Source organism: Tenrec ecaudatus, chromosome 4 (assembly GCF_050624435.1).
Source record: "Tenrec ecaudatus isolate mTenEca1 chromosome 4, mTenEca1.hap1, whole genome shotgun sequence".
In the NCBI taxonomy this organism is placed as follows: Eukaryota; Metazoa; Chordata; class Mammalia; order Afrosoricida; family Tenrecidae; genus Tenrec; species Tenrec ecaudatus.
In genome coordinates this window covers 84,509,202-84,522,202 of record NC_134533.1, presented here as the reverse complement: position 1 = coordinate 84,522,202, position 13,001 = coordinate 84,509,202, and the positions used below count along the sequence as shown (strand labels likewise).

Here is a 13,001-nt window from a genome sequence, read left to right as displayed (position 1 = left end):
CTGATAATGCCCAACATTTGTGCATTTAGCTGGAACATATTAGACATATTAGAAAGGAGAAAACAACCGATGTATTTTTTTTCAAAGAATGATTAGAATAAACAATATTTTACACTTGGGCACTAGCCTCTACGTGTTCTAGACTCACTTACAGGTTAAATAACGTTGAACGACTGGATTAGAAACAAACAGCATAGAAAGCTGTTATTTTCTAAGAGTAACTGCTCTACATTCTCATAGCCACAGCACAGCAGCCGTTTCCAGACACAAGGAAGAAAAAGGTGGAGGCCACTGCATCAGCAATGGCAGAGTCAAAAGCTAAAGAGAAGTTTATGATGTGAGTAATTTTACCAAGAGATCTCTAACAAATTTATGTTTTTCATTAGATCAATGACATTTCTGAAAAGATGAAAGTTTTGGTTGTAATTATGTTTTTAATGCAGCATCACTTATTCAAACATGTACTAGGTACGCTTTTACTCAAAAATCCCAGTAATAATAATATCAAAATTAAACCATTATTAATAGTCAAGGGAAAAAAGAGATTATTTCAAAGGTTTGTCACTGTTGTTGGCAATCTGTTGTGATTACCTATGAATATCTGATCTACTGAGACATCAGAAATGGTAACTTTTTTTTAATACCCAAGAGATTTAATAACGTGGGTCATTCACTACTTGAAACTTGGCATCAGTAAAATTAACAAACCAAATGTTTTCATTTGGAAAACCAGCTAAAATATTTAATTGTCAAGAAAAAGTGGAGATAATTTCTTTTTATAACATGGAAATCATATTTGAAAGAAAATTCTTATGGAACTACTTAAGTTATTTATTTTTTTTTTTAAATACGGAGTCAATTGCATTTTTTTCCTCTGAATTGCAAGCGGGTCTCATCCTCCACACCCCCTCACCCCAACCCCAATTTACAGGTTGGGATAAAAACACAAGGTGACTCACAACAAACACCATTTTGTGGCTCATCCTCTTCTCAAAGGAAGTTACCATAAAGTGAGTGGTACCTACTCTATCATTACATATTTAATTATACAATTTTATGCAATTTGATTTCTAAACATGAATAAAATAAATTTACCCTCCAACACTTGTATTTATAATAAAGTTGAAATACAGGAATAAAATATTCCAGTGCAATTGGACTTGACTTGTCAAGTGCAATGTACAGACTGTTTGCTCATTCCAACACATTCTAGAATTCAAGCAGACATATTACATTGTTTAGTTTGGTTGTAGCACTTTATAAATGGCTTAAACATTTACCAATCCTCTTTTGTTGAGTTATTCCAACTAACTTCTGCCAAAAACACTATGAACTTGGTGAGAGTGCTTCTTTGGGGAGGAAAACAAGCTCTTTCCTTAAAAATTGAAACTGTTTATCTTGGCCCTTAAACCATGTATTGAGCCTTCTGGAAAGTATTTTAAAGGTGTTGTTTTTAACCCAGACTTTGTGACTGAAACAGGAAACGGTTCTGTAGCTCTTTGCACCAAAATACATATTTATAGAGTTGATTTTCTTTCTAGACCAAAAATACTACGCTGATGGCAGTAGTTTCAAAATATAATTTTCTAAAGCCATGCTACAAATTGGGCATTATCAGTATATCCAACCCACCATTACATTGTAAACCTCAAAATCTTCTGATGACTAAGAAATTCTACATGTTAATTAGAGATACTATCTGTAAGTCTCATATTAGAAGTGAATAATATACATGTCGATTAAAGCTATGTTTCTATTTTTAATTATGATTATATTTTCACTAGTTTATATGTTTGATCTTCATACTAAATAGAATATAAATCATAAACCATATTAGGGTTTTTTTGCAATATTGTCCTAATAAACTGTCTAAATACAATGGTAAAATTTTTGCAAAGATGAAATTATAAGGTTATAATTCCTAACTCCTCCACCCTACCCTATGTTATTTCAATAAAGAACTACAGGGATATTATGATATATATGGAGATATGTTAACTAAGAGTGACATCTAACAATTTCATGACTGACTTGTATAAAATACTATATTACTTATTACCAAGCCTCTGCATATCAAGTGTCCTATGTCTAGAATGTTTGTTTTGTTTTCCCCTATTGACAATCTAGATGTTTCTTTAGAAGATCAGTACTTTATAAATCTATTTGATGTTTAATCACTGCCATGGAGTCAATGCCAACTCAGAGCAACGCTACAGTACAGGGTGGCCCTACCCCTGTGGGTTTCCATGACTGTAAGCTGTATGTGAGTGGAAATCCCTTTCTTTCTTCCTCAGAGCAGCTTTTGCTTTTGAGCTACCTTGGGGGGTCACAACCCACTGCTTAACCACCACACTACCAGGACTTCTAACTTTAGAAGAGTCAGGCAAGGTTATTTTATGTTATCAAATGTCTGTTACAATGTTTTGTTTGTTTTTGTTTAAATACTGACTTAAAATTTCTGATATGGCTGAATTACTTCATTTATGTTTTTTAAAAAGATAAATATACCTACTAAACATATCTTTATTAAAAACTCAGTGAAAGCCCCTATCAACTTAGTGTAAATTTTAATTTTAAGGCCTTGTTACTTGGGATGTGATTTGAATTCTGTGCATATACTGAAAATTTAAGAAAATTCTGATCCTAGTGCTTGTAACAAGAAGACAAAAACTGAGCTTTAGGAAGAAGTGGCGAGTCCCCTGATCAAAGCTCCGGTTCCCGCACTGCTATGGCTGTCTACTGAGTAAAGCGTGACTCCTCTCCCTCGCTTCCCCTACACACCAAGGCGCAGTGCTTTAGCATCAACCATTCCAGAAAACACGATGCCACTTAGGTGCACAATTACTTGGAGTGAAGATCAGTTTCCTGGTAGGTTAAAAACAAAACAAAACACAAATGAACACTACTGCTTTGTTATTAGAATATAAGGTCTAACAGAACATACCTGAAAAAGAACATGTACATGGCAGCGGTGATGCAGAACAAAAGGACCTGTAAAAAGGAGGAGAGACATTACTTTCCAAACACGGACACCATCAGCAGATTTTATCAAAGCAAAATACCACTAGTTTGTCTTGTCTGAATCAATGAAAGAATGCACAAACTAGTATTACCCAAATTACATTCTCCGTCTTCCAAATAAACCACATCGGTCAAAAATCAATCCATAAAAATGTTATGTGCGAGTTATGTATTTCTTACAATACTAAACCAAATTCACTACCATTGATTCAGTGCTGACACAGAGTGATCCTATAGAACAGGGAAAAACTGCCTATGTCAATTTCTAAGACTAACTCTTCATGGGAGTAGAAATCCTCATCTTTCTCCCCAGGAGCTGACTGGTGGTTTTAAACTGCTGTCCTTGAAGCTAGTGGGCTAATGTGTGCCCACCATGCCAGTGGATAGGTGTAAACCTATTCCTCACATATTGACTAACTCATTAGCCAACACGTCGCATTTAGGACAATAGTAAATACATCTACCTCGCAACCACTTTATGCAATAACGGCATCCACCTGGCATATAGAAATGTCAGCATGCGAGGCGTGATTAAAGCTGGGTGTGATCAATAAGGTCACGTGTCAACTTGGCTGAGCCATATTTCTCAGTGAATTGGCAGTGATGTAATAATGTGGTCTGTCAGTTATGTGATGTTAAGGCTTGCAGTTATGTAAGGATGTAGCCATCCTCCATTTGTGATCTGAAGTATTCATCCATCATTTTTTCAAAATGCTGTATCTACACCAGGACCCTGTGTTAGAACTTAATCATGTAAAGTGCATGTATTCATTTATATGCCTTCAAAAAATTCATGCAGGTCATTACCATCAAGTTCTGCTTTTCCACAATGTTTCTGAAGTCCCCTGCACATACTTCAAAAAGTCCATGACATTAAAATAATGGACATTTTCCACAAGCTTTTTGAAGCTACCAGGTATGTACATGAGAGGGCTTCAAAAATTTTTGAGAAAATTCCATTTTCAAGGAATAACATGGGACTCAAAGAGATACAGCCAATTTTTAAACGCTTATAAAAATGCCTAAGGAAATGAATAACATAAGAGTAAGGCATGGCATTTATGCCATCAAGTCAGCAAGGAAATCATAAGCTTAATGTCTAGTATAGCATGGTGAGCAGATTTGTTTAAAAAGTACAATACAATCCACTTTTCAACTAATTCTAATCAATAGGGAAAGCAATAGGAATAAAAATGTAACCATGCTTTGTAGAAAGCAGATCGGCTATTAAAATTTTATCTAGAAGAAGGCATAAGAACACACGGCAAATCTGGCTTAAAGAATCTCTCCTCAAACACAGCCTACTAATTTTACAATATTCTAAGATATTAGATGGAAGGAATTCAGAACCGCAACTCTCATCAATGGGTTAGCTATGCCAACTAAATGAATCTCTGTAAAATTGTTTTAAATGACAAAAACAATGGCAAAAAAATATGTTAGCATGTTAACAAGAGTGTTAACACAAGGATTGGCAATGACATCATTCACAAATGACATAATATAAAAGGCTAATCACAAAGAACAATGAAAACATTGCTACTTACCCGGATAGGGCAAGATATGACAAAATAACAATCTGTGGATTAGCAAGGGCTCAGGAAGGAGGGGGGAGCGGGGAGGGAGCGGGGTAAAAAAAGAGGACCTGATGCAGAGGGCTTAAGTGGAGAGCAAATGCTTTGAGAGTGATTAGGGCAAAGAATGTACGGATGTGCTTTATACAATTGATGTATGTATATGAATGGATTGTGATAAGAGTTGTATGAGCCCCTAAAAAAATGTAAGAAAAGAAAAAAAAGAAAGAAAATGATTATGGCAAAGAATGTACAGATATGCTTTATACAATTGATGTGTGTATATGCATGGATTGTGATAAGAGTTGTATGAGCCCGTAATAAAATGTTTAAAAAGAAAACATTGCTACTTACAACAACTACTCAACTTGAGGAAAATGTTTTGCTATTAAAGGTCAATATTAAAAAATTAACATTTTAAAAATAATTCTTAAGAAAAAAGGTCAAGCTTGACTGCTTTCTATCTTAGCCTAAGGCATTATAAATATTACTTGAGTGACACAAAGACATATTAATCTGTTCCAGTGTGGGAAACTAACGCCGAGGGAAATAGGAGGAATCTATTTCTTAATGTAGAACAGACGGAATCTGGAAAGCTGGTATTCCACAGTAGGAAAGCCTCCACTTTGGTAAGTGACAGGTAAATTCCAAATAAAGTATCCTGCTTTAAAAATCATTCCCACAGGCTCTCCCCTTAACAGCTCTGCCCCTTCAAAGCGAGCACACGGTTGACTCTCTCTCCTTACAGAAGCTGACATGATCCTTTTGCTTTCTTCCCACCATGGCACCCTACCCCCTTCTTATCTTCCCCCAGTGCAGGTTTTAGGTTCCTCACATGTGACCCCAGGGACCTTTAATGTAGACACCACCCCCTTGTGGCATACGTAGCTACTGAAATTATGCATGTCTTAAGCTTATCTATAAAGATCCCAAGTAGCAAAAATGTGTCTGACTCCAATTTATTCTTTCTCCTTTCTTTCTTATCTTCCCTGAATTCTTCCTAAAAGGATACCTGGTGGCATGGTGAGTTAAGCATAGGCTACACACCACAAGGTAAGCAGTCTGAAGCCACCAGAAGCTCCCCTGCAGAAAGATGAGGCTTCTGCAGATGCCTGCAGACGCAGTTCTAGTCGGTTGTACGCGTCAGAACGGACTTGTTGGCAGCGATTTCAGTTTGGGTTGAGTAAGGAAGAGCTGCCTTGAGCACTGTGCTCTTTTAAGAACTATCGAAAAGGGATCAAAGTGACAGAGCAACTCAAGGAGATAGGAAGCTGGGGCACCCTATGCTAACGAGGTAGGCATTAATTGGAGAAGAAGAATGAGAAAGTTCACACAACTCAAAAGCAGTCGATGTTACTGAAGTGCACATGTAGAAACGGTTGAATTGGTATTATCACTGGTGTTTTTGTTGTATAGTCTCAGTAGTAAAATGAATTTTTTATAGAAAAGGGGAAGAGGAGTTGAGAAATACTTGGAGCAAAAACAGGAAAAATAAACGCCATGCTACAATATAGCTGAGCCTTGAAAGTGTTATACTAAGCAAAAGAAACCAGTTATAAATGACCACATGTTTATATGATGTCATGTATATGAAAATGTCCAACATCTACAATTCTATGGGTAGATCGCAGACTGGGGCGTAAGATGAGAGTTACTGGTAGAGGAGTAGAAGGATCCTTTTAAGGGCAGCACAAGGCTCTAAAATTAGATTGTGGTGATAGTTGTACAACTCTGGGGGTAAAATACCTAGAAATACTCTAAACAGTGAACTTCAAGGAATGTAAATTGTATACCTTACTGGATCTTAACCTATGTAAACTATATCTTTTAGAAAAAAGAAAAACTATTAGAACCTGTTACCAAAAAGTACTGTGTGTACATGATAAAAAATAAAAATTCAAATAGAACAAAAACATAATGAAAAGAAAGTTTTCTTCCCACCAAGACCTTTTTTCTGAATAGAACTGTATGTGTGTGCACATTTTTATAGATACATGCTTAAGACGGTGTTATTATACTTCCCCTTTTAATTTTATAAATGTACCTACCTGTGGACATGCGGAAGTTTATTTTAAAGGCTCCTGTATATAATTATTTCATGTTTCCAGCCTTTTTGCCATTATAATGATGCAGTAAACATTTCTCAATACTCAAATAAATGCTATCACATGTGCATTAACGGAGGTGGGGGCAAACTCCTACAAATAGACTCACTGCATAGGAACTCTAGTGGTGATGGGTAAGCCGTAGACTGCTATCTGCAAGCTCAGAGATAAAAACCATCTACTCCTTAGAAGGGACTTGAGACTGTTTACACCCATAAAGATTTGCAGTCTCAGAAATCCTATATACGGTTGCCATGCGTCAGTCCATTTCAAGGTAGTGGGTGAGACTTACTGTATAGATGCATATGTACATGTTTAATTTTGATACATACTGTCAAGTTACAGTTACTTCATTACAATGACTAGATCCCTATAACAACAACTGTATCAAATAGGCAATCTAGTGGGTTAAAAAAAACCAACATTATAGTGACATCCTGAGAAGCCCTAATGGCATTGTGTGCTACACAATGGGCTCCTAACTCCAAGGTGGGGGGCTCACACTCATCAGTCACTCACAAGGAAGACTATCAGCCTTCTACTCTGGAAAGGTGTATTCATCTCGGAAACTGACAGTTCTAATCTGTCGTATAAGGTCTCTGTGAATCAGAATTTGCTCAATAGCAGCTAGTTTTCGGTTTTGAGTGAGTTATACTCCTCTTAGAATTGAAGCTTAGCCTCTCAGACTATATACATATACACATATATATAGTTGGTTTAACTGCCTTTTCATACCCTTTGCATATTTTTGAATGAGTTAAGTCTTTTAGAAATGATTTTTGTTTTCTGAAAATAAATATGCTTACATGAAAATATGGAATTAAATTTCACTATTATCTAAGTTGCACCAAAAATATGAGAAGTTATATAAAATCATATAAAGTAAATCTCTTCATATACTAAGCCAAAGAGCAATGGTTCTCAACCTGTGTGGGTGGCAATCCCTTTGGGGATCGAATGACCCTTTCACAGGGTCACCTAAGACCATTGGAAAACACATAAATATTTCACAATATATAATTACATATTGTTTTGTGATTAATCACTATGCTTTAAGTATGTTTAATTATGTTCAATTTGTAACAATGAAAATACATCCTGCATATCAGTTATTTACATTATGATTCATAACAGTAGCAAAATTACAGTGATGAAGTAGCAACAAAAATAATGTTATGGTTGCAGTCACCACAACATGAGGAACTGTATTAAAGAGTTGCAGCATTAGGAAGGTTGAGAATCATTGCAATAGAGTATAAAAAGTGTAACAGAAAGTAAAGTTCATTCAGCTGAAAAACTGTTCTTTTTTGAATGCCTTTGCAGGAAGTGACAGATTTACAATGCATTGCTTCCTGCTATAGAGCTTACACACCCTTCAGGAATAGCTGGGACATTTAAAAAAAAACAATGAAAACTGTACTATTGTTGTCATCACTACATCATAGAGAATCAGATGAAAACTATGTCTCTCAAAGAACTAACAAAGAAGCACAATCACAATACATAAAAACATTAGAATCCTTAAGCTAATCAGAAATATAATAAAGCAAGTAGGACGCATTGTAAATAGGCCTTGATAAAGTTGTTTCTACCATGTAAACCTCAAAATGATTAAGACACACTGGAGTCATCTTAAAAAGCCGAACAAAGCCTTAAACAGATGGTGCATTTAACTACTTCCTCCCACTGATCTCTGCTGCTTTTCTATAACAAACTCAATTAAATGCTTTTTGTCTCCAATAACAGAGCCTCTGAGGAATTCTTCCTGATGTGTCCCAACACAATGATGCCCTTTCTTATCTTGTCTTCCCTACTCATCAAACCCACGTCTCTCCTTTTTCATTGAGACCTTTCCATTACTCAAATAGATGTGCAAACTTCATCTCCCTTTTCTGTAATAGAAGCTATAAATTTCCTGTGGCCTCGGCTGTACTTCAATCATATTTTATCCACTCACCCATTCAACAAAAGCTGATATTGTGTGTAGATCACTAACACTTCGTGAATGCGCAAGGAAAAGCAGGAGAGACTCAGTGATAAACTTCGCATTATCAGGCACTTGCAGAATCTTGAAGTGAGACTTAATAGTCAGGAAGCACCATCTCTCATCCTCACTGATTCTTCTTTCAATACCTGCGCTATTGCCAGCAGGCGAGGAAAGCTACTAATACTTGAGTCCTAACACCCTCTGGAGGCTCAGTATGGTGGGATTGCATATGAACAAAAACACTATGATACAAGATGCTAGGATAGTATTTACATGGCTCCCCACATCAAAACATCTCACCACTCATTTGCCTACATCACCTTAATTACTCTGCATTCTGGCAATGCTTCTTCAATTGTCTGTATTCCTTTCAAGGGACCCTGGTGATTTAGTGGGCTACCCACTGAGCTGCTGACCACAGGCCAGGGATTGCAAACAACTCTTCACTCTACAAGAAGAGAGAGAGGGCTTTCTTGCTTCCATACAGATTTAAAAGTCGAGAATCCCCAAAGGGCTATTCTACTGTGTCCCATCTGGTCACTGGGTTAGGACTAACTACAGCAGTGAGTGAGTGAGTGAGTGAGTGAGTGAGTGAGTGAGTGAGTGAGTGAGTGAGTATACCTTTTGATAAGTCTCTACTGGGAGTTAAGACAAAGTCCCAGAAAGTAAAATCTTTACTCCAAGCAATTCTACATATGGGTAGATCCCTAGCAGATTTTATAAGTGCTATTGAAATACTGTTATTTCTACTTAAAGCAGCCATCTTTCAAAACTATACGTATCACTCCCGTTAAGAAATGTTTTTAAAGGTTGAACTTTAGACTCTACTAAGCACCTTGTCCTGTTCTGGGGCACACAGGGCCACAAAAAACAGACTAGAACTAGGAAAGAAGTCGAGGCTCAAAATTAAGAGTGTAAATTTGAGCTCATCACTTACATTCTTAAGCTTTAACCGTTTGGTATGTATAAAGAAGTTGCATTAATCTCTACAAATCTTCAGAACTCCAAAATTCTATGATTTCATGAGTCAATTTTTTCAACATACATCAGATTATTAAAATGGATGTCAATAGCATATAGTGAAGCAAATCCAAAAGTTGATATATGAAGAGGCTTCAAAAAGTTTATGGAAATTTCCCGTTATCTTTTCATTACATTTTTCCCATGAACTTCTTGAAACACCCCCCCCCCCGATATAGCAGGCAGATAAAATCATTTGTTTTCACTGAATTGTGAGAAATGACACTAAATATGCCAGACCTTAGATCTAGTCTCACCGTCATGGCTCACCTTTCTTGATTTATACCTCAAGGTCAGCAATTTGGAAACATATTAATCTTGAAATTTTCCAGTTGTACATAAAGCAGAATTGATGGCTGGGAAGTACATATAATGTAGCTTGTCCTTTTATGGTAAGAATTAAAATTTTACCTTATCTTTCACAAAATTTAAAATATTTAAAGTATATCAATCTTTAAAAATCAAAACTCAGTAATGAATACAATCTAGATTTTATGTTCCATACTAAAACAAAATTTTAATTCTGCTGGCAGTTTTGTTTTAAAATGAGTAGCTTAAAATAACTGGTTGAAGGATTTAGGACAAAGGCTTTCATGTAGAATAACCCAAGATTTATGATTTAAAAGAAAAGTTAATGTTCAAGTGAAATCAAGATGCAAATTCATTTATTGAACAAAGCATGCACTGAAAGTATAATCTAAGAGTCAAGAGTAGAGAGACGAATTAGACATTAGACACCCTCACTAAATACCCACACTGACCACATCTCTATTAATTACCACATGGAAGAACTACAGTTTAACTATTAAAAGTCATTAACGACAATTAAGAAGCTAAAAGGAACTAAGTGGAAGCTTACAAACAAAAAATAATAAAAGTAAATAGGAGTCAGAAGACAGAAAGGGGGTAAATTGGAATAAAATAAAAATAATAAAGCTATGATAGTAGACAGCATTGTGCAGACACTATATAAGATATATATTTTTAATCATTTTATTAGGGGTTCATACAATTCTTATCAAAACCCATACATACATCAATTGTGTAAAGCACACCTGTACATTCATTGCCCTCATCAGTCTCAAAACATTTGCTCTCCACTTAAGCCCCTGGCACCAAGTCCTCATTTTTTCCCTTCCCTGCCCACTCCCCCTTCCTTCGTGAGCCCCTGAAAATTTATAAATTATTATTTTGTCATATCTTGCCCTGTCCGACATCTCCGTTCACCCACTTTTCTGTTGTCCATTCCCCAGGGAGGTGGTCACATGTAGATACTTGTAATCAGTTCCCCCTTTCTAACCCACTCTCCCTCTACCCTCCCAGTATCGGCCTCACACCACTGGTCCTGAAGGGATCATCCGCCCTGGATTCCCTGTGTTTCCAGTTCCTAGCTGTACCAGTGTACATCCTCTAGTCTAGCCAGACTTGCAAGGTAGAATTCGGATCATGATAGTTGGGGGGGGGGGGGGACGGGTGAGGGGGAAGGGAAGAGGAAGCATTTAGGAACTAGAGGAAAGTTGTATTTTTCATCGTTGCTACATCACACCTTGACTGATCTCCTCCTCTAGACCCCTCTGTAAGGGGATCTCCAGTGCACAACATATGGGATTTGGGCTTCCACTCTGCACTCTCCCCCTTCATTCACTATGGTAAGATTTTTTTGTTCTGATGATGCCTTATACCTGATCCCTTCAACACCTCGTGATCGCACAGGCTGGTATGCTTCTTCCATGTGGGTTTTGTTGGTTCTGAGCTAGATGGCTGCTTGTTCACCTTCTAGCCTTTAAGACCCCACATGCTAAACTTTTTGATAGCTGGACACCATCAGCTTTTTCCACCACATTTGTTTATGCACCCATTTGTCTTCAGCAATCATATCATGGAGGTGTGCAGCCAATGATATGATTTTTTGTTCTTTGATGCCTGATAACTGATCCCTCTGCACCTTGTGATCACATAAGCTAGTGTGTTCTTCCATGTGGGCTTTATTGCTTCTGAGCTAGATGGCCGCTTGTTTACCCTCAAGGTTTTAAGACCCCAGACGCTATATTTTTTCATAGCCGGGCACCATCAGCTTTCTTCACATTTGCTTATGCATCCGCTTTGTCTTCAGCGGTTATATCAGGAAGGTGAGCATCTGAGAATGCCAATTTAATAAAAGAAAGTATTCTTGCATTGAGGGAATACTTGAGTCGAGGCTCAATGTCCTTCTGCTACCTTAATACTAAACCGATAAATATGGGCACATAGATCTATTTCCCCATCCTCAGATATAAATATATTTACATATGTACATGTCTTTATCTAGACCTCTATAAATGCCCTTTGCCTCCCAGGTCTTTCCTCTATCTCCCTTGCCTTTCCCTCTGTCCCACTATCATGCTCCAGTCCCCACCTGGGTTTCAGCAATTCCTCTTGGTTATATTACCCATGATCATGGCCTACCAGGCCTGCCACACCCACCTCACCACCAATTTGGATCACTTGTTGTTCCCTTGTCCCTGGGTTTGTTAACGCCACTTCCTTACCCCCCATATTCCCCTATGCCATGTCCCCCAGAACTATCGTTCCCGTTGTTTTCTCCTCCAGATTGTTCATCCAGCCTATCTTATTTAGACAGACCTACAGAGATAATAACATGCACAAAAACAAGACAGAGCACAACCAAGCAACAATATACAACAAAACAACGATAACAACAAACCACTGACAAAGAACAAAACAACACACAACAAGAAAGAAAGGCTTGTAGTTAGTTCAAGGATCATTTGTTGACCTTTAGGAGTGTTTTCCAGTTCAGTCTGTTGGGGCACCAAGCCTTGGCCCCAAAGTCTACCTTCAGCATTGCCTTGGGACCTTGCCACTCCATTCCTTTGCTGTTCCGCTGCACTCCCGCAGTGCTTTGCCTCGGTGTGGTGGGATCAGATCGGGCGCAATTCTCACACTGTGTCTCCGGTGCTGTCCCTCGCAAGGCCATGGGTCAATGAGGGGTGTCATATCTCATAGTGGGACTGGCCATGTGGTCCTCTCTGTGGACTGGCTGTTCTAATTGGGGTCATAGTCTTCAAGGCCTGGTGGGCCAGGCTGTGTTCCACTCTCTCCTCCTCCCCCTTTCATCTGCTCCCGTGTGCTCCCATCAGATAGGTCCGCTCTCGGAGCTGCAGATTCAATGCTGTCCTTTGAAATAAATTCTTCTGGGGAGAGGGGCAGGCATCTACTTAGTATTTGGGACTGGGGCCAGCCCCCCAGACCTCTCCACTGGTTCCCTACTCCATGCCGAAAAGATACATTTTT

At 37.8% G+C, this 13,001-nt stretch overlaps 1 protein-coding gene across 1 annotated transcript in view; it reads right to left on the bottom strand.

The window, feature by feature from the left end:
- The window catches only part of TMEM135 (transmembrane protein 135), a 241,999-nt gene that overhangs the window by 85,664 nt on the left and 143,334 nt on the right, over positions 1 to 13,001 (bottom strand). Inside the window, exon 6 of the mRNA XM_075546429.1 lies at positions 2,945 to 2,991. Coding sequence (XP_075402544.1) covers positions 2,945 to 2,991 — 47 coding nt within the window. The remainder of the gene's footprint in view (positions 1 to 2,944; positions 2,992 to 13,001) is intronic.